The 22590-nt window shown below is 47.4% G+C and overlaps 2 protein-coding genes across 2 annotated transcripts in view; one reads left to right on the top strand and one right to left on the bottom strand.

The window, feature by feature from the left end:
- Positions 1 to 904: 904 nt before the first annotated feature.
- On the bottom strand, positions 905 to 5350 carry OTUD1 (OTU deubiquitinase 1). The gene has a single exon (XM_032966467.2). It carries the CDS (start codon positions 3751 to 3753, stop codon positions 2356 to 2358), a length of 1398 nt encoding a protein of 465 aa, XP_032822358.2. The 5' UTR covers positions 3754 to 5350; the 3' UTR covers positions 905 to 2355.
- A 3348-nt stretch (positions 5351 to 8698) lies between these two features.
- Positions 8699 to 22590, top strand: part of C2H10orf67 (chromosome 2 C10orf67 homolog) — a 32054-nt gene continuing 18162 nt past the window's right edge. Inside the window, exons 1-7 of the mRNA XM_032966494.2 lie at positions 8699 to 8846; positions 12558 to 12678; positions 15349 to 15492; positions 18291 to 18365; positions 20438 to 20611; positions 21715 to 21859; positions 22343 to 22392. Of these exons, the coding sequence (XP_032822385.2) occupies positions 8728 to 8846; positions 12558 to 12678; positions 15349 to 15492; positions 18291 to 18365; positions 20438 to 20611; positions 21715 to 21859; positions 22343 to 22392 (828 nt within the window). The 5' untranslated portion in view covers positions 8699 to 8727. The remainder of the gene's footprint in view (positions 8847 to 12557; positions 12679 to 15348; positions 15493 to 18290; positions 18366 to 20437; positions 20612 to 21714; positions 21860 to 22342; positions 22393 to 22590) is intronic.

Raw genomic sequence — 22590 nt, 5'->3', positions numbered from 1 at the left:
GATTGGTGTTGCCTGCTTCAGTATGACTCTGTGGAATGCCTGCGATTGTGCGCAAACACATTGGCCACCCTGGTGGCCTTTAGTGTGGCCCCTGACGTGCGGACCCTGACAATACACATATGTGAAAACACCCCTTCCAGGCGGTGTGGCAGCCCTCGCACTGATGTCTTATCGGTGAAAGTAGCTCCCCTCTGAAAATTAGTAAAGAACACTGCAATATGCCTTCCATGCATCAAGTGCTGCAGTCCAGACCGCTCTGGCAACATACTGTGTCTGATTTAAGCCAACACATCCTTCAAAGAGCAGTTGCTCTTTGTTTAATCAGCTGAGAGCCTGGTAATATATCAAGCATACTTTGCACATGAGACCTGTGCTCAATGTCAGGAATAACAAAGCAGATAAACATCGTTAAAAGAAGACGTGACCTCAATTATATTGACCCGTAGATAGCTATGACAACTATATTGACAGGTTGATGCAGTGTTTTTATTTGAATGTACTATTGTGTAATATGCTGGTTTTAAAGTAACAAACAGTAGTCTGGACACTTGAAAATAATTGCAGGTTAATTGTTGCCAATGAGTACCACTTTCAGTAAACACGAATAATTTGGGAAAAAGAACGACCATGTCTGTGAATGATGACAAAGTACTGTATTCTAAAAATCCAGATCCTGCCAGAATTTTCCATGAGCAATTGAAAAGCCAGTGACTTCAGCTTAAATTTTAATCGGGTGGTGGGTGGAGTGGTGGCGAAGTGGTTAGTTTTTTAAACTATGAAACCGGTTGCCCTAGTTTGTTTCCCAGCTATGGCTGACATCGATGATGGGTGAACACAATCTCCTGCTCTTGCCCCCTCCCACGATAACCACAGTAAAATATGGTAAAATCTCTCCGATGGAAAATATTTTAAAACGGCTTTTATTTGAAAGGGCTGTAACTAATAACACAGCAAGAGGCAAGGTGACAATGATTAACTCCTGCTTCATCAGCCATTGCTCGTATTTTGAACTTCTTTCGCACCGTTCGTAGCCAACCATGTTAATCGGAGGTGTGACAATGCCCTTTTCCACAATCCAATTCTTAACAATTTGACTTCAACACTGCATCTCTAGTTAGAAATCCTTTCGGGTGTTTTTGTTTCTTGGCTGTTATTGGTCAGCAGCCCTTTTGAGTTGTATTGTGCCCTAGGCCAATATAATTACATTAAGAGCATTAACATGGCATTAGGAAGTCAGCTTTGTTTTCCAGTGCGGCTCTGTGGTCCCCTCACTAAGTCAATGTATGCAACACATTGGCAGAAAGGTTTGTAATATGCATTTTCCCACCCTTGATATCCTTGACGTTACAACATGCATGAAAACACGAAGCCATTTTTTATGCAAAGTTAAATGTTTATTTTTCCAGTGTTGACAAAACAGCAATGTGAAACATTCCTATACTGGAATTCAATCGCGACATGTAATAATTTGCGCTTATTCGGCACCTTTCACAATATTTTACAATGGACAAATCGTGTCACAATGCCAAATATTAAATTGAGAACTCTATTAAAACTTGTAATCTTAACTATTGTCACCCTCAAACTGAGGGCCTTCCAGTGTAAATCTAGTTAACTTTGTACTCTATAAAAGCTTAACCTTTAACCCAGCAAAGTAATGTAACTTACATTGTCCAGCATTTACATTTTAGAAATGTTCCCGACTCCGACCAATATCATGAAAGTGACCGGTTAACATTTCACATCTGCAGACAATCCACAACCAGAATTTGTTTTCGTGTAAATAAAGGACGAAATTAGACATCTGTTTAACAACTGCTTTTAAAATGCTACTTAGAAAATACTTGCAAATGCTTGACTGTGCGTGTTTGAAACAGTTGGTCCGAAAACTACACATGCACAAACAAAAACCTTCACCCTTCTACACCAAAAGCACACTGAAAACATGTGGCCCAGCCATTTCCTTTGCACAAACCAACAATGTCCACTTGCCACGCAGGCAACGATGTGCCTGCCTCTCCATGACTCGGCTCCAGACCGAGGTGGCAACACACTCCAATCTCTGGTTTCATAGTCTCGGGTGACGTGTGAGGCAGATGGATTCACGAGCCAGAACTCTCTCTTCTACCAAAACCAAATCAGTGCATGCAGCTTCCCAGGAGAACTGGTCCGCCCGGAGCCCAGCCACCTGGCTGGGTGCACTGCCATTCATAAGTTGCCTTGTACATTAATACGTTTCCTTCACGTTCCAATCATTTCACCCTATACAAATCATTCCAAGTGGGAACTTCATAACATCCTCAAACTTTGGTCGCGAGCCACCAACCCACCAATCCGCAGAGGAGAGTAGCCGTGCTAACGGGTCCTGATGTTCTGCTCCTCGAAGAGCCTGGACAGGGACAGTGCCATGGCTTTGGCCATCTCCTCGTCGTCGCGCTGCTGCGCCACGTAGCGCTCGTACCAGCGCTCGTACTCGTCGTTGGGCAGCGGCGAGTCGAACACGGCGTCGTAGTGACCGTTGCTGAGCCAGCTGAGCCAGATGGTGGGGCCATCCTCGTCGTTGCCCTTGCCGAATCTGTGCAGCATGGTGGACACGGTGGGGCAATTGGCACTGCCGCCTGTGGTGAGCCGCACTCCCACGCCCAGCATCTGGCTCATGGCCGTGAGCTCCGGGTAGCCGGCCCACGCGCCGTTCTGCGCCGCCGCCACGATGAACTCGCCCACGTCTCCCTCGATGAGGGCGCCGAACTCGTCCAGGTGGTCCACGATGTGGTGGATCGTCTGCTCGCGCAGCTCGGCGTGCATGTCCTGGCTGCCGTACACCGCCTTCGACACAGCCCGGTACAGGCAGTTGCCGTCCGGGATGATGTGAAAGCGGTAGCGGTTGCTGGAGCGCAGGTACTCGTCCTGCTTCTCCATTTCTGAGCGGTGGTCATCCTGCTTGCTGATGCTGTTGCTGCTTTTGGTGGTTGTGGTGGTGGTGGTGTCTGGAGCTTCGTGGTGCGTGGTCGCTGAGGCTGCATCAGGCTTGCCACGAGGTTCGCCGTCTGTGCGGCCGTGAGGAGCCCCCGGGTGCCGGAGCGCGGTGGCCCTGCTCGGCGAGGTGGCTCTTGCGGCCGCGGTGCCAGCGGGTAGCCCCGTGGCCTGGGGCTCGACCTCCTCCAGGCACGACTGGCGGAGGGCGCACGGCACCGACAGCTGACTCCGGAGCCTGTCGCTCGCGGGGATCGCCTCCACCGGCGTTGTGCGGACGCTCGTGAGGATGGGCGACCGTCTCGTCGTCGCCCGCTGCTCGTCCCCGCGTTGTTGTCCCACATCTCCAGCAGAGCGCGCGTTGTGTGCAGTCGCGGGCTTGAGGTACAGGCGACCCCAGGGCTTCTCCTTGCAGGCGCAGCAGCTCTGCCCCTGCTGCTGCTCATCCTCCTCCTCCTCCTCTGCCCTTGTTCTTATCCAACAATCGTCGTCGTCGTCTGGGCAGTAACCGACGCACGTGGGGGTGGTCACCTCCGGATGGATTCGCGACTTGGGGCTGAGCTCGAACCTCATGCCGGTCAGGAACGAGATGGTGTCCCGCGCGGGGCTGGCCGGCCTGGGGCGCACGCTGCCCGCTCGTGGCATCACCATGACGGGCACGACCCTCTCGCGGACCGGGGCCCCGGGCTGCGTGGAGAACGCGGCCCTCCCGGGCATGATGACAAGCGAGGCCCTCTCCGGGGCCGCAGAGTCGTGGCAGTAGGTGGACAGGGCCGGCATCGCTTCCTCGGCGAAGGGGGTGTTAAACAAACCCCACGACTCGTGTTCGGTTTCACCGCCTGTGTTGCGGAGTGGCGCACGGGTTCGGGGGGACCCGAAACGTCGACAAGGCGCCTGCGGCGGCGACGACTTTTCGGCAAACAAATAAAAATAAAGACTCGGGGAGCGCTGATCCCCGACCTGTCGACAACAAAACCCCGCCGAGCCCTCGGCTAACCAGGAATGACGCTTTCGCCGCCGAAACAGTGTCGGTCAACGCGAGTTACGAACTCTTCATCCGCGTTCACCCACCTTGTTGTTTAACAACAGCAACAACAACTCCCTTGTCCGTTCTCAGGCGGTGGCCGTGTGGACGGTGTGGTCCTCGTCTCTTTTATTTACCCCGAAAAAAAACTTCCCGCCCCTGCTCCCTCCTCCTCCTCCTCCCTGCTTTGCTAGCTCTCTCCTCTCTCTCTGTACACGGTGGGATTATAATAAGCGGCTCGCGTCACGACAGCAGCAAGTGTTTAAATATATTCGCCTTACGTGCTCGGGTTAAAAATATAGAGAGAGGGCCACTGACGTGATGCCGCGGAACCCTTCTAAACTTGTCTCAGGTCTGTTTACGTTTAACCCCACTCTTCCTCCCTCCCTACCTACCTCCAGTAAGCGCTTACTTCACGAGTATTATTGGCACAATAACGTAATACAAACAGTGCCGTGCCGTTTAAAAGACACAACGAAACTAATTATCGTGCGATCAGCTACTTCAAAACACGACGGGGAAGCACGGCCGACATTTCAGAATGGCCAAGCGGCACCTCGTCCTCCTGTCTCTGTGTGTGTGGGGGCGACTTTTAACTCTCTGCATATATACAACATAGAACGAGGTGGGGAGAGCCTTCTAGAACGTGGGATGTTACTCCCCCCTCTGCCTGCCTGCCTACTCGAACCACACCTTAACCGGGTGCCCGCGCTGTTCCGCAGTGGCGTCGTTTTTTTTTACTTTGTTGACGTTCTTTCCCCCTGCTGGCCGAGCCATGGCGATGAATGGGAATGTGTTGTGTGTGGGGTTGTGGTGGGACGGTGAAGGAAGAAAATTCTCCATGAAACCCACGGGGGCAGTGTGCGACTGTGGTCGTCCAGAACAAGAGACCGTGCAATCCGCACAAACACGAATGAGACGTCGCAGCCGGTACACTCCGACAAGGCCTTAGCCATCGAGTCAACGCTTGCTCAAATATAAATATATAAATTTGAAAACTAATTTCCTGCCTAAAATATTAACAAAAATTCACTAACACGTAGGATGGACTTTTTATGTTTTTACAATGTCTAATAGTGTATTGTATTACATTGCTTTATTTTTGTTTTAACTTTTCTTGTTTCATTGTATGTAACGGCAGAGATTAGGGATTAATAAAGTACAACCATAACCACAATCATATAAACAGAAATCTATTTTATAGCAATATATTTGGGGGGGGGGGGATGTGTGTGTCCCCCCCCCAATATTCAATGTGTCCCCCCAAATATAAGGCTGTAATGGAGATGTGTACCCCCAATATATTGCTGTTTAGCCGGCTCAAACCACCCCGAACGTAAAAACAACATTGTGCCTCCACCTTCTTTGGTTCTTTCGGTAAAGTCGCGTAGAATGAGAATAAAATAAAACAATAAAATTCTCACGACGTTTCGGCCGCATCACAAGTGGCCTTCTTCAGGTGAAAGGAACAAACCTGTAGCCCTGTCGTCCGGACAGGTTTGTTCCTTTCACCTGAAGAAGGCCACTTCTACGAATTGTAGAAGAATGGTCCAGCGGCGGAGCGAGCATGTCTCCCCACCGTGGCTGCCAATTCCGTCCCCTCCTCTGGACGGGCAACGTGCCCAACGATGGCGAGGCAGTATTCAGCACGGTGACCACTGCGCTCCGCTGCTCTGACGGGACTTTACAATGCCATTTACGTTGCTCATCGCTGAACTTTTATCCGGACTTTAAAGTCACCGCGTTCACGAGACAACAGCGCCAGTCTCTCTCTTGCTCTGTGTGTGTGCGCGCTGCCACGCCACTAAAGGGGAGCACGCGTGTCGGTCTTCAACTTGCCATGTTTGTGCGTCTTTGTACGAATTCGTCGTTACATACACTTCTTGATGTGTATATTTTTTTAGCACAATTATCCCAGTGAGCCGGTTTCGATTCCTGGCCGTGTTTAACATCAAAGTGGATTAGTCGTGCTTGGGCTTCCTCTAGGTAGACGCGGCCAGATATGAAAATCGGCGAATGGGAGCGGTACAAACGGAGGATCTGTTTTGTGCATGTGGACTGGCCTCGTTAAATATGGCTTACTGAGAGTTTGTCTTCACATTGTTTCTCGGTGCTTTGCTTCGGGATATGCAATGTTTTGTGTGTGTGTATTTAAAGGATTGCGTATTTCTAAGGACGTGACGTTGAGACAGTAACCGTGTTTTTTATTTTATTTTACGCGACAGCTTATCCGCAACGCAGAGCAATTGGCGTGTTTGTTGTTGCTGCTATGGCGAGCGTCTTCATCCCTGCGGATGGATGATATCCGAGAAACATCAACAGTCAAACATAGCCCTCGATGTTGAGAGAATGCCTTAAAGACTTGTTACGTGGATACTGATGCTTTTGCCCTTTTCCTCGTCTGAAGGAGCGAGCTTACCACGATATCTGTGAGAGCATCGAAGTGTCGTGTTGTGTTTTTATATTGCACGGTCAAAAAAAAGAGAAAGTAAAAAAGCGAGAGATCAAAACGTTTCCCTTGTCAAATCAAGCAAATAGAAAACAATTCGTCGTTGTCTCTCCAGCATTGTCTCGATGCACATGCGTCAGTGACCGGTTTGCGCAATAACCTTTAACTTAAAGTTGTCCTGGAGTTGTCCTTTAAACCTTGAACCCATGTGTACTTATACTGTACTAGCTTTACTACCCGGCTTCACCCGGGACTTGGATTCGCCACGCCCGGCCGCCTTTGTCTCCCCAGTGGCGATGTTCACACACGCCACACCAGTTACTCGTTTGAGGCTGAGTCGACCTAGGGGAGGCCCAGGACCGGTTCAAATAATCGTCACCGGTGGTGGCCGTGAGCGGGAATCGAACTCGGGTCGCCGGGTTCGTAGCGCAGCGTAGCGCTAACCATAGGTACACATAACACGCGCTTGCTGCAGACACACACACAACTTTCAGGGCGCGTACGGCAGTAAACGACTCAAATAATAAAGCAATGCTGCGCGAAGAACGCCTTAGACCTGCAACACATTTGTATGGCACTTTACCCGCGATCAGCAGGCACACTCCGTTTCGTTTCCGCACACGCGGGTCACATGTACCCACATGGCAAATTTCAAGTTTGTTGCATGTCGGGAAGTACGCTAAACATTTTGAACAGACACGCAATCACACATTTCCCTTTTATATATAGAGAGATATACTCTCTACCTTCCGTGTTCCCATTTTCCCGACTCTCCATGTAACTCTCAACTATTTACCATTTTTATTTTGCAGAAGCGACCTGGCTATCACACATGATAGCTCAACGAAGTGGCTTATCATCATGTGGAAATTTATAGCAGGCAAATACTCTAAACGCGTGATGTTGATTCTAAATGTGGATGGGAAAAACCGGAGGACCCGAAGAAAAATCCACGCGACCCCAGAGGGAGATAGAGAGAGACGCACGCAAACTCCACATACACAGCAGGCGTCAGGGTCGGTATCGAACCCACGACCTCCTTGTATACCAGGCGAGCTAGTTAACATCTCATAGCCACCGTGGCGCAAATAGAACAGCACTCGTCGCTGTTGGCAGTACTAAGCCAGTGTTGGAAATTCCGTATTTCCATTGCCGGTCAGTATTTCCATTAGGCATCTACCGTGGACTTGACTTCACATAAACAGTTTCTTGTTTATACTGACCCTGGCAAGAAGATATAGGCGAAGTTGACACACGACCGGGATTTGAATTCTCAAAACTTCTGATTGGGGTTTCCACCAACAGTAACCACATGCAGGGAGGCCACGAGCGATGCTATTCCTGTGATACTTTCTGTACACACTATGCTCCTGTATAGCTTATATCATGCCTGTTCACATAGCTATGTAGTATTTTATCAGCCTTCTTTCCAGTTGTCGAGTTCCGATAAGGTTCCTAATCCACCGTGGAACCAACGTGTAGTGTTGCTTTGGTTATTTATTTCCGGTGTCACATTGATTTTATTAGACATCCATTTGGTATGAAGCAGATAGGTTTCATACCTTTATAACATCACGCAAAACTTAGTATTGTAAGATTTATTAAACAGGGATTGTTCCGTGATTAAATCGAAACCAGTCCAGAATTTTCCTACTTAAACTAATGTTGCTGGACATTCGTCCGAAAGACCCATGGGGTAATAGAACGAAGTAGTTTTTATTTAATTTCTGATGGGACATATGCTACTAGTATTTTTCCAGGTCTCGCTTGCAATACCACTACGGTGAAATAAAAGTTAAGTGAACCTATGTGGAATTGTCCAATTAGTTTGGCATTCATGGCGCTAAAAAGAAACATTCTTAATAATCTAAGAGAGAGGGGCATTTCCTATACACGTTTGGCAGTTCGCCAGCATTACTTTTAAAACTATTGTAGGCACCGGTCCAGAGTTTTTCGCGTATTATACCCCAGTGTTGAAATTACACACGCCCAGAAGACCCGCGTGGCTGATGGGATGTGCAAAATATACGTTTATATTGTCTGTGGAAGGGACAGATATGGGGAGGCGAATTGTCTGCTTCGTTATTTGATCAACTTAAGGCATTTAATTAAACCCGGCCACCACCCCAACATTGCAACCCCGACCAGCTGCTTGAGGACCCCACAAAGTTTGTCTGCAGATGTCCCCACGTGTAGCCCCCGCCCCCCATGACTCCCCGAGCGTACCCACGTGATCCCCCCACTCCTCCTCCCCCCGGGCTCAGCACGTGACCCAGTTGCCATGGCGACGAGGCGACGCGGGGCTTCGGCCCTGGGCCAGTGTGCGAGCGCCGTGTGCGAGGGTCGCCAGGACGCGGCGCTCGCTCTGCACGGCCTCTGGCACACGACCGGGACAGCCAGGTATGGCGATCAGGGCGCCACCAGCGCGCAACAAACCACCCCCAGCCCTCACCGCAGCTCACGTCTGTTCACGGCGAAAGGCCTATTCGTCGTAGGCTTCTGCCGCCATCTTAAAGAGGTGTCTGCCGCTATCGTGCGCATGCGCAGTGAACATTACGTAATGTTGAGTGATGACGTCATATACACGCGGAACGAGATTGAGACAAACGTCATCGCAGAGATTTTTGTCGTCACGCTGCAACCTTGACAATGATGCAACGTATGCTTATTCTTTCGGTAAAGTCACGTAGAAGGGAAATAATAAAATAAAATTTTTTTAAACATACGTGGAACAAGACGCCTTCTATCTGTGGGTGCATAAATACTGTGGATTATTATATTTACTTTACACATCCCTCCAGCCACGCGGCTTCTGGGAGTGCATAGTTAAACACCATTGGTGCAACACAAACCCTGGACTGGTTTCGATTCTGATTGGTTTGAACCCCATAGGGGCCGTCCTTAAATGACGTCACGCACATGGGGGGGGGGCGTCAGACATTTGTGACGAGGGGGGAGGGGGGAGGGTTTGAGAAATGTGACGTCACATCAAAATGCTCAACTTTAAATATAAACAACACATTCTATTATATTCTTGGTTCTTTCGGTAAAGTCACCACGTAGAAGGGAAACAATAAAATAATAAAAAATATACAACAATACAATTCTCACGACGTTTCGACTGCAACACAAGCAATCATCATCAGGTGTGAAAACCACGTGGCTCTCAATGGCCTGGGTCACATCGCTGCAGACGTAGCAAGATATGAAATTGCTGCAACCCTCAAAAACGCTAAGATGCCAGCTAGCAACTTCAGCAAAGATGAGCGTTTTGAATTATATAAATTAAAAAAGAGGGATGATATTGTCATCCTCTCAGCCGACAAGGGCAATGCCACTGTCATCATGGATAAAATAGAATATAACAACAAAATTCAAGAATTACTCAACGATGGCAGCTATACAGGAATAAAAAGAGATCCCACCAACAGCCTCGTCATACAAACCAACAAAATCATTTCTGATTCAACCGCATTAATTTATCAAACCAAACAGTTTTCGTTGAAACCTTCTGCTGCCAGGCCACCAAGATTATACGGCTTACCAAAAATACATAAAGTAGATACACCCCTTCGTCCCATCGTCTCTACTATCAACTCCCCCACCTGCAAACTGGCATATTTTCTATTTGAAATCCTGCGGCCTTTCACTGGAAACACCACCTCTGCGGTACAAAATTCTATTCACCTGGTATCGACAATCAAGGGTATTTCCCTGTCCCCAGACGACCTGCTTGTCAGTTTTGATGTATATTCTTGGTTCTTTCGGTAAAGTCACGTAGAAGGGAAACAATAATATAATAAAAATATAAAACAATAAAGTTCTCACGACGTTTCGACTGCAAAAGTGGCCACTTTTTTCAAATGTTCTTGTTGTGGTTTTCACACCTGATGATGATTGCTTGTGTTGCAGTCGAAACGTCGTGATAATTTTATTGTTTTATATTTTTATTATTTTATTGTTTCCCTTCTACGTGACTTTACTGAAAGAACCAAGAATATGAATCCCTGCAGTCACGAAAGCTTTAAATCAAAAGTTTTGATGTAGTTTCCTTATTCACCATTGTTCCTGTACCTGACACTATCGCAATCATTGAAGACTTGGTTCATCAAGGACTAAACACTGAGGTACCCCCCCCCCCCCCGGTGAGACACTGCTTAACCAATACATGCTTCACTTGGAATGGAACTTTCTACAAACAAACTGAGGGCACCCCAATGGGCTCCCCCCTATCTCCGGTTTATAGCTAACATTTTCATGGAGAAATTTGAGACTGACGCCATCCAGACTGCCACTCTGCGCCCAACCTTATGGAATAGGTACGTGGATGACACTGTTGTCATCTGGCCATTATTTTTCGTCTCCCCCCTCCTCTTTTCCGAACATAGATGGACTCGTCCATCTGAACAAACTGTCAAATCGCTCTCCGTGGTGCTAACGTAAAAAAAAACGCCACTTTTTTTTCAAAATTTCTTGCTGTGGTTTTCACACCTGATGATGATTGCTTGTGTTGCAGTCGAAACGTCATGAGAATTTTATTGTATTATATTTGTATTATTTTATTGTTTCCCTTCTACGTGACTTTACCGAAAGAACCAAGAATATGAATCCCTGCTGTCACGAAAGCTTTAAATAAAAAATCAACACTAATTTTACATTTTGATTTAAAGCTTTCGTGACTGCAGGGATTTTCTTGCTGTGGTTTTCACACCTGATTATGATTGCTTGTGTTGTAGTCGAAACGTCGTGATAATTTTATTGTTTTATATTTTTATTATTTTTTTGTTTCCCTTCTACGGGACTTTTCCGAAAGAACCAAGAATATAACACTAATTTTGATACATTTTCATTATTAACTATTTGATTATTTAAAATTTACTAAGGTCACCTTTTATTTATTCCATGAAGGAGCATTTTGCTTCTCCATGGGAGAATGGAGAAACATAAATTTAGTAAAAAAAGGAGTGTTATTAAACATTTTTATTCAAATAATTCTACCAGGGCTTTTCATTCTGTGGAATTAACTTAGCAGTTCAGCAATTTATATGCATGGCATTACAAGTCCTGACTGTAGCTTGGTTTAATATTAGCTGAATGATTACTGATTAGCATGTTACTGATAGTGCCTGGCATATGTTAATTTCACACATGGCATATCGCACACGGGATTTTGCAAACAGCCATGTGTGTAATTACTATGAAGGTTTGTCTTTCAATTTGACTTAATGGACTATTTTATCATAAAGTATTTCTGGACTTTTTAATCGGATAAAATAAAAAGTAGTGCGTTGTTTTACGTATGTATTTACGTTGAACTTCTTTCGCACCAACACTAAAAACAAAAAGCAGTTCTCTCCAAACAGGTTGAGTTGTCATGAAAGCCATTAGCAGTTTAGCCTAGGAAACAACCCTGGGGCCAAGAGTATGATGTCTTTGTTACTGTGTTACAGGCTCTTGCTTGAGCTTATTCAAGCCATTTAATGTCTTATTATATTTTTTCGTGAGCAAAATGCACGTCGTTACTTGTACGGGTCTTCCAGAGCTTGACCACTGGGAAATGTAGAGTACAGTACAGTATTTGAAGGGCTGCATCATCGATTCACAGAGACTGATAAGCTGATGGCCTTCACAGCACCTAGTAGTGTAAGAGCCACAAGGCAGATACAAATTGTGCAACAACTCGCTGATTACTGTGACTTGAACACAGTTGTCTAACTTAACAATCCAGTCAGTCACTAAAGAATAACTACTTCATGGTATTTTCCCATTGCGTCTTGGCGATTGCGTGGAAATTTACGCAACCGTAGCATGGAAAATTGCTCCAGTGGAGGATAATGAGGGCCACATTTTATAAGCTGAACGAAAGTCATCAGTGGTTTTCCTATGGACAGATTTGGCCTTAACAAATGAGTGTTGATATTTTTTTCCCATTGGGTGAGATCCACCATTGGAAATTAACAGGGGGACTTTTTTTTTCATCAACAGAACTTCACCCAATTACATTATATCACACCTCCCAGCGTGGTGGAAAGTCACTGCAAGCCCTTCTGCTCCGTGCCTGGATGTCTCTGCTCTCCACCCGTCTCTCCCTCCCTCTCTCCCACCGCTCAGACCTTGCCTGGCAGAGTTCCTAGAGCTCAACCTGTTTGGAGAGAACAAGGCAACGCAGACGGAGGCGAGCGACATCTGCGCTCTGCAGGAGCTCAGGGCCACTGTTCGCACGCTCACGCTGGTGAGGCGCGCAGGTCTTCGGTGTCTGCCGCTGCGGATACTCTCGATGCCGAATGGCGCATGTTCATCGGTCATCGGGCCCGTGCTATTTCGAAAGGAATCATTTGTATTTTAACGGACAAGATTGGTCAAAAACGTGAAAAAGTGGACCATGGTGGGCCCTGAGGAGTGGCGTTTGGTAAACCTTGAGTTACAGGGTGACTCTATGCAGAAACCACAACCTCTATGCTGCCAAGTCAAGCACTGATATCTGCTTATAGTGATTAACCTTGGGCCTTGTTGCAAACTTGATTGTGTCTGATGAAGTGTATTCCAGGTGCCTTATCTAAATCGAACCACTGAGCTCTGTGCAAAGAAATGTGCTCAGTGGGGCACTCAGAATGAGTGATGCATGAACACAGCTGTGAGGGAGAGCATGTGGAGATACCCTTGCCTCTCGGATTGGTGTCACCGTTCATCGCCTATAAATAGAGGAGTCTCAGAACAACTGAGTCACCGCTAATAACCGCCGTTTGATGCAGGGCTCTTTGTAACTATTGGCAGATGGAGATCTCGTGTGCGGGACTGATAATAATTATGATTTTTCATAATATTCAACCTATTATTAACTTATGGAACTATTACAAATATGATTAACGGCGGAAATATTTTCTCATGCAGTTTTAAAGCGACGTGATGTAGTTTGTATTTTATTGGACTAAGCGGTTGGGTATTTAAAAAAAAATCCTGGTAGTTCATCTCTGGGAAAGGACCCTGTTTGTTTTCTACGAGACATTGTTGCGTCTGAAGAAGTTCTTATCACGGTCCATTTGTGACATTGTTAAATAACACGCACTTTAAACACAGAATGCCTACACGGAGATACAGATAAGGGAAAACATGGATTAGTGAACATATGTAAATTTAGAGACATCATATTGACTCTGCAGAAGAATTCGTGGACTTGGGCAGAAACCCATTGCTAGATAGGATGATGGATGGTGGTCAAGAAAAAAAAGGAGCCAAAGGAGGGAACATGATCGAGGTAGGATCCGCCGACGAAATAATCTCGTGTGCAGGTGCGGGGTGGATCGTTACATTGCAGAACGTGAGAGATGGCAACAGTTTTGAGCGGCCTTGGTCATGAAAACGTGACAGTAATGTTTCCATTAAAGATGAGGAATTTGAACCAAACCATTATTACAACCAAAATCTTAGTCGAAGCGGTGTCCATCACGTCAACTATTTATACGTAACCTGACCCTGAACTTAACCCTGCCATGAGCAATAGCCCATGCTTCAGTTCTATCTTTAAACCTAGCCTTACCCCGAACAACAACCGTGGCCCTAGCCATAACCTAACTCTGGCCCTAACATGAAATCTGTGTCCTAAAACCAAACCCAAGTCATAGTCCTTAAACAAACCCGAACTCTGACTCCTAACATAGCCCCAGACCTACCCCCTTAATCAAACACAAATACTATTCCTAGCCTCAACACAAGCACTGTTTTTAGCCATGATGTTTGTGATTACAAACCGATATTCATGGAAGGAATTGGAATTGAATTGACGGGGTGAGCCTTTCTCACTGCGTGTTACGCGAGACGGCGAGGGGCAGCCGTGAGTGAGTGCAGTGTGAGCGGCGCTTCAGGAGATGGCGCCGCACTTGCGTTTGCAGTCAGGTATGAGGCTCATCCCCCTGCAAAATACAAAGACCCCCACCCCCCGTATATCTTGAACAGACTGCTGCGGAAAGTGCTGTTAGCGAGCACCTATGAAGGCCAGCACCGCACACAAGGGCGTGGGTGGCCAGAACCACACCCGGCCGCCTTTGTATCCCCAGTGGCGATGTTTACACACCGCACCAGGTACTTATTTTGAGATTGAGTTGACCTAGAGGAGGCCCAGGACCGGTTCAGATAATCGTCACTGATGGTGACCTCCTGTATACCAGGCGAGGTAGTTATCAAGCCCGAGTTTGCCGGGTGCATAGTGCAGTGCGCTAACCGCTACGCGAACACACCCCTACCTCACACTCTCGCAGGACCAGCCTCTCATGCCAAAGTGGAGATGTTGATCATTCCACCTACACATCCCCATCGAAATGTGAATTGTTTTGACTGCAATTTTTCATTAATAATAAGTTGCACTTTGGAAACTCAACAACTCAATAGTCATTCGTGTATTATGGGGATAGTGGCCTCTGCTATGACACTGTCCCTACAGCAAAAATACGTTGTAGCAGGGAACAAACCTGGAACTTGCAGGGCTCCACCCATTGATTTATTTTTCTTGCTTGCTCAATCGGGTGCCGTGGTGGCGAGATGTTAACTACCTCGCCTGGTATACAGGAGGTCGTGGGTTCAATCCCGACTCTGACACCTGTATTTTTGGAGTTTAGATGTTCTCACCGTGGTCGTGTGGATTTTTCTCCTCGTCCTCCGGTATTTCCCTCCACATTAAGAATCAACGTCACGCGTTCAGAGTATTTGGCAGCGATACATTCCCACGTGATAAGCCACTTTGTTGAGCTATCATTTGGGGCCAGGTCGCTTCTGAAAAAGAGCTATACAGCGAAGTGCGCCTTGGTAAAATACAAAGTTTAGTTTAGTAGAGGCTTGCGTTCCACTGCGTGGGTAAGCGATGGTTTCGCTCGATGCTCACCGCCTCTGTGTGCCGGTGCGTCCTCAGAGGCTGAGTGAGCTGGAGCAGGAGCTGCAGCTGCAGAAGCGCTTCCTGCGGGCCGAGTACGAGGAGAACATTCGCGACAAAGCCTCAGAGCTGCACGCGGCGCTCAACCAGAAGCTCAGACATTTGGAGACGCTGCACGAGGAGGCGAGGGGGTGGCGCCGCATTGGCGTAGCACGGAGCTCACGTTGACTGCTGTGGCGTCTGCTTCCATTTCTCAGACAGCTGCTGTTGCTGCTCCTGCATCTGATTATTCTGCTGCGCTCCACTGTTTCAGCTGCTCTGTCGTTGCGTCTGCTTTCCCTCCAAGTGGACATGCTTCTGAGGAATTTAGTTTTCGAGTGTTTTTATTTTTCTTATTTTTTGTAATTATATATCAGTTGACATGTTGTCGCCAAGTTATGAAATGAAGGCTTTTGTCATTTATAACTTTCACAATAGCCACTCTACTGCCGACTTCCTTGTGTTAGAGAATGGCTCCAGAACCCTTTGAGGTAGGACAGTCGTTTCAGAACATTACTTTCGTGGATTGGCTGGAAACTGAATTCGTTTAATGTTTCGACAGGGGTGTAGGAATTTGCATGAGCAGGGGTGACTCCCAATATATTATCAAAAAGATTACCAGCTTCAGAAAAATGAAGGTTAAAATTGTCAACTATTTTTTTGGAATCTGAAAAATATTCCCCATTTCGGTTTAGCTCAACGGGCAGATTTTCTGTTTTGGATGCCTTTTCGATACATTTGATTGTTTTCCAGAAAATCCTGGCATTTCCATGTGATTCCAGGAGAGTGGGGGAAAAGTAGGCATTTTTTGCATGCCATATTTTTTTGACACATCTATTCCTTAAAATCCTGTATTCTAGCCAGTCATTTACCAAATTACTTTTCTGAGCACATTCCCAAGCCTTGTCCCTAGTTTTCATGAGCTTTGTAATCAAAAGGATCATACCATGGTGGGCGGTTGCCTTTAGTTTTAAATCTAACCAACGGAGCATGTTTGTTAAGAATTTGGAGAAACGTGTACCTGAAAGTCTCCCAAGCCGTAGTCAGGTTGGGGATATCACAGACCTTATCAATATCCGAGTGAAGCACATCATTAGTAAATGCCTGAGTGCTGAAGTGCCTCAAAGAGTGCTTCTCAACAATTTTAGGGGGGGCTTTGGGTCTGGCTGATGATCTCACTCCAAAAATGAAGGAATGATCACTCAGGTTATTATCCAGAACATCAGTCAGTGCAAAATTGTGAGGGGGATTTGTCAATAGGACGTCAAGCAGAGTTGACTGTCCCGGATTTTTTAGGTTGGGTGTTGTGGGGACATTTATTAATTGAAACAGGTTACATTCATCTGTAAAATTAGTGGCCACGGCCGGCGGGTTTAGCCAATTCCAATTTAGATCACCCACTAAAACTATTTCACCTTTAAGGAGGCCCCCAAAAAGCTCTCAGTGCAGATGCAGCTTCAACATCCTTCCCACTAGGCGGTCTATAGCAGCACACTACCAATATCTGTTGATTATTTGGGAGAGTTATTCTGAGAGCCAAACCTTCAAAGCAACATTTTTTAAACAAGGAGTGAGCTGGTGAACATGCAGTAGTATTACGAACATAGATGGCAATTCCACCTCCTTTAGATCCTCGGTCAAGCCGAAAAAGGTTGTAGTTGTCAATCGTAATCTGCAAGTCATTGACGGCAGGAGTGAGAAATGTTTCTGCTACGGAAAAAAATGTCCGGGTCAAGATTTGCCACTTCTAGTTTTAGTTGATTTCATTTAATCACAAGCCCTCTGATGTTGACATGTAGAACACCAACACCTTTTCTGGCGGAAAAATCTACAGAATTATACGAGTTCTTTACATTTGGGCCAGGATGAAGCTCAATACCACCCAGAAATAAGAATCGTCGAATTTATAGTTTGCACAAGTATTTTCTGTGAAAGGATGAAGAGCGGCGAACCTTGGACGAATAGCAGTAGCTCGCAGATGGTGTTATTTTTAAGAGCAAATGAAGTTTGGAAGGAGTGCTGGTGAAGTAATGGGACAAAGATAGGGTTTAAAAGGATACAATGATGGAGTGTAGAAGTGTCTATGAGCTGTTTCATTAGCAGGTTTAGTGGCAAATCGAGCAACAAGTATGGACGCAAAGTAACGAGGGTAGCTGTTTGTAGAGTTGAGTGGGCCACATGTATGAATCTGCTAATATAAAATAACTGTAATAAAATGTAAATCCATATGGAAACCTAGCACGATATAAAATACCTTTCTAAACTCATTAATAGTAAACGATGTGGTTTCCAAGAGTAACCAGCGAGCACGAACACATTACGTCACGCGTGCAGAGCGTCTGTTGATTTTCGTTTTTATTCGCTTGCAGTTACTAGCTGGTTAGGATACCTCACAAAATGGACAATTGCTTAAAATATTGATGTTCATTATGCATGCATTTATTTCTCTGAACCATGTTGGGTCAGGCCAAGGGGCTTACTCGGTTGAAACTAAATTCAACAAGGAGGTACAGTCATAGCCATAAAACGTTGAGAACCACTGGCCTAATGGAATCATGACATGGATCACTACAATTTATTGTTTCACACCTTTAGTATGTTATTGGTTGACGTGACTCCTGCAACCGATCGTGGCAATCAATTCTTATATCCAATCACATGCATGAATTGGTGAAGTTGGGATGTGTAAGCGTATAAGTACAGTGCAGCAATGGATATTTCTGGACTGCCGTCTGCTGCTGAAGCACTGTCCAGGCTGAAACTTGCTTAGCTTCTGAGATCTGACAAGATCAAGTGCATTCCGAGTGATTCGGTCACAGCCGTACATCAAGTCATGACGCCTAATTGTGATAATTCATGGGATCACTGTGGGGTGGGGAGCGGGTGAATTGTTAACCCTAAGCTCCCCACCTCATCTTCCCTTCCTGTCTATCTCGCACCAGAGGCTGAACACTGCCCGGAGGAGTTTCCGACAGCAGCTGGATGATGCCCTGGTGCAGCGCGATGGTGCGCACAAGGTGAAGAAAGTGTGCAGCACGCTCACCATGCAGCACACTCACCATGCAGCACACTCACCATGCAGCACACTCTCACCATGCAGCACACTCACCATGCAGCACACTCACCATGCAGCACACTCACCATGCAGCACACTCTCACCATGCAGCACGCTCACCATGCAGCACGCTCACCATGCAGCACACTCACCATGCAGCACACTCACCATGCAGCACACTCACCATGCAGCACACTCACCATGCAGCACACTCACCATGCAGCACACTCTCACCATGCAGCACACTCTCACCATGCAGCACACTCACCATGCAGCACACTCACCATGCAGCACACTCACCATGCAGCACGCTCTCACCATGCAGCACACTCACCATGCAGCACACTCACCATGCAGCACGCTCTCACCATGCAGCACACTCACCATGCAGCACGCTCACCATGCAGCACTCTCACCATGCAGCACACTCTCACCATGCAGCACACTCACCATGCAGCACACTCACCATGCAGCACACTCTCACCATGCAGCACACTCACCATGCAGCACACTCACCATGCAGCACACTCACCATGCAGCACACTCACCATGCAGCACGCTCTCACCATGCAGCACACTCACCATGCAGCACACTCACCATGCAGCACACTCACCATGCAGCACGCTCTCACCATGCAGCACGCTCTCACCATGCAGCACACTCACCATGCAGCACACTCACCATGCAGCACACTCACCATGCAGCACACTCACCATGCAGCACGCTCACCATGCAGCACACTCACCATGCAGCACGCTCACCATGCAGCACACTCACCATGCAGCACACTCACCATGCAGCACACTCACCATGCAGCACACTCTCACCATGCAGCACACTCACCATGCAGCACACTCATCATGCAGCACACTCTCACCATGCAGCACACTCTCACCATGCAGCACACTCACCATGCAGCACACTCACCATGCAGCACACTCTCACCATGCAGCACACTCTCACCATGCAGCACGCTCTCACCATGCAGCACGCTCTCACCATGCAGCACACTCTCACCAAGCAGCACACTCACCATGCAGCACGCTCTCACCATGCAGCACACTCACCATGCAGCACACTCACCATGCAGCACGCTCACCATGCAGCACACTCACCATGCAGCACACTCACCATGCAGCACACTCACCATGCAGCACACTCTCACCATGCAGCACACTCACCATGCAGCACACTCACCATGCAGCACACTCACCATGCAGCACACTCTCACCATGCAGCACACTCACCATGCAGCACACTCACCATGCAGCACACTCACCATGCAGCACGCTCACCATGCAGCACACTCACCATGCAGCACACTCACCATGCAGCACACTCACCATGCAGCACACTCTCACCATGCAGCACACTCACCATGCAGCACACTCTCACCATGCAGCACACTCTCACCATGCAGCACACTCACCATGCAGCACACTCTCACCATGCAGCACGCTCTCACCATGCAGCACGCTCTCACCATGTAGCACACTCACCATGCAGCACACTCTCACCATGCAGCACACTCTCACCATGCAGCACACTCACCATGCAGCACACTCACCATGCAGCACACTCTCACCATGCAGCACGCTCACCATGCAGCACACTCTCACCATGCAGCACACTCACCATGCAGCACACTCACCATGCAGCACACTCACCATGCAGCACACTCACCATGCAGCACACTCTCACCATGCAGCACACTCTCACCATGCAGCACACTCACCACACTGCGCCAGCCCGCGTTCCATATGTACCACTGTCGCACCATCGTGCGCTATTAAGTCTCACAATTGGGGGCCTAGTGATTGAGATACAAAACTCTTGTAATATGTACAAGTGTGCTGCATGGTGAGTGCGCTGCATGGTGAATTTTTCAATGTTTATCAAATATATGTGCCAGAAGGTAAAAAAAAACGAGTTAAGACAATACGAAGTGTGATCTTATTGGTAAGGGTGATCTGGGTTCATTAAGGCTCAAAGACTGACGCTGCTGCTGCTACGGGTACTCTGGCTGTTGACAGGACTCGCATGGGCAACGACAGGCCGAAGGAGGATGCCCGGCCGGCTCGGACGCGAAGCTTCAGGTGGCGCGGCTGCGGGAGCGTCTGGAGGAGCAGGAGGCACTCGCGAAGCGGCTGACACTGCAGTTGGAGGCTCTGAGGGAGGAAGAGGGAGATCAGCCCTCGCCCACACCGGTAGTCATTACGCGCTCATTTACAACGACAAAGATCCCCCTATAGCAGGCGTAGCCAACCTGTAACAGGCCAAGAGCCACAAAGTACACGTGAGTTCTGCAAAGAGCCAAATGTATGAGTATATATATTGACAGTTTTTTGGCCACAACACGGGAGACAATCTTGATTTGAAGCTTTCGTGACTGCAGGAATCCATACTCTTTGGTTCTTTCGGTAAAGTCACTTAGGTAGAAGTAAAATAATAGATCACGACGTTTCAATCGCAACACAAGCGACCGTCATCAGGTGGAACAGATACAGCAGGAGAACTGCTGACATAGGAGTCTCCTATAGGAGCCAACTGCTTACATAGGAGCCTCCTATGTCAGCAGTTGGCTCTTGTGTTGCGATCGAAATGTCGTGATCTATTATTTTTCTACCTACGTGACTTTACCTAAAGAACCAAAGAGTACGGGAGACAATCATTATTCTTTGCTTCTGTGATAGTAGCACGTTCTACGTTATTCCCCTTCGATAGAGCCACGTGTGGTGGATCAAAGAGCCGCATGCGGCTCGGGGGACGGCGGTTAGCCACTGCTGCCCTATAGCCTTGAGGAGAATGTGGGAACAAGTGAGGTTAGTGAGCGCCCATAAAGGGCCTGCATGATGTACGAAGGGGTGACGTGGTCAGCACAACGCCCGGCCCTTTTGTTTACTCAACACACTAGGTACTCGATTTCAGGCTGAGTCGACCTAGTGAAGGCCAAAGGGCATGTTCTAATATTACTTGCTGCTTATGTTAGCCATGCTTGGGAATTTCACTCCGATCGCCAAGTTTTTTCGCGCAGTGCGCTAATCATCACTCCACCGCTCTCTGCTAATTCACACACATTTTTTCTAAGCAAGTTTGGTCATATAACCAGTACTTACGTGAACACAAAAGTTAACTGGAAACCGCATAAGAGCAGTAATAGCGGACTGGCAGCGGGACCGACTCACGTGGTATGCAGAGGCACGTGCTCTCTAATGTGGAGGGGTCAGTGCAGTGTGCGTAGAACTGACCAAGCCATACGGAACAAGCGGCCATTACTCGTGCCCTCTGCCGCCTCCCCTGCCCTTACTAGCCGGTGGACACCACGGATCTCGAAGAGGCCGCGCGTCTCGCTGAGGAGAACATGGCGCTGCAGTTGGCCTTGTCGGCCCTGCAGAGCCGCGTAGAGGCATCTCACAGTGCATTGCTGGCCAAGGAACAGCAGAGCACGGAGCTCGGTGAGACTGGTAACCTTAACACGTTGCCCTCATCTTCACGTGCTGCCCATGCACGTCAGCCCAGCAGTCAAGAGCGCTGAAGTTATGCACTGTGTTTACACTTACACAGCGCGTGCCTGCATGATGTAACGACCCAGATAAAGGTCACTTGACTGAGCTGCAGGATCTCAAGGGTTCAAATCTCGGCCTTGGTAGCCGTAGTCAATCGTCATCGTGTGTGTCTTTGTGCGTTCGTGTGTGTATGTGTACATCTCTGTTAACCATAATTAACTCATTAGACCCGGGCCTGTCCTGTGACTTCCAGCCAGTGAGCCTTTGACACTTCACGAGGCGTCAAATTGCACAACTCCTGTAATCACGTCACCTTCACTTAGAGACAAGTGATGGCCGTTGTTACATGTCTCCTCACGTTTGTGTGTATAAACGTGTGCGTGTGTATATGTGTGCGTGTATATATATATGCGCGTGTGTTTGTATTTTCAGAAAATGAGATAGTTAAAATTAAAGAGAAGATGAACAGGCAGTGTTTGACAGTAAGTGGAACATTTTCACTTCATTATAATTTGTTCAACCAAATTTATAACACACTGCGATTGATTTTGTCAAGCCCAATAATTCAGAGGTGGGAAATGGTAAATATTCATAGCCCTGCCGATTTGTCACAATTCTAAGTCGATTAATTTAAAAAGAGGATTATGCTCTTTGGACCATCTCGTTTGAGTGTTTTTGTT

Source organism: Petromyzon marinus, chromosome 2 (assembly GCF_048934315.1).
Source record: "Petromyzon marinus isolate PM22_M1 ecotype Great Lakes invasive population chromosome 2, UKy_Petmar_22M1.pri1.0, whole genome shotgun sequence".
Classification (NCBI taxonomy): domain Eukaryota; kingdom Metazoa; phylum Chordata; class Hyperoartia; order Petromyzontiformes; family Petromyzontidae; genus Petromyzon; species Petromyzon marinus.
Note: the sequence above shows the minus strand (reverse complement) of the source record. Positions and strands in the feature narration are given on the sequence as shown.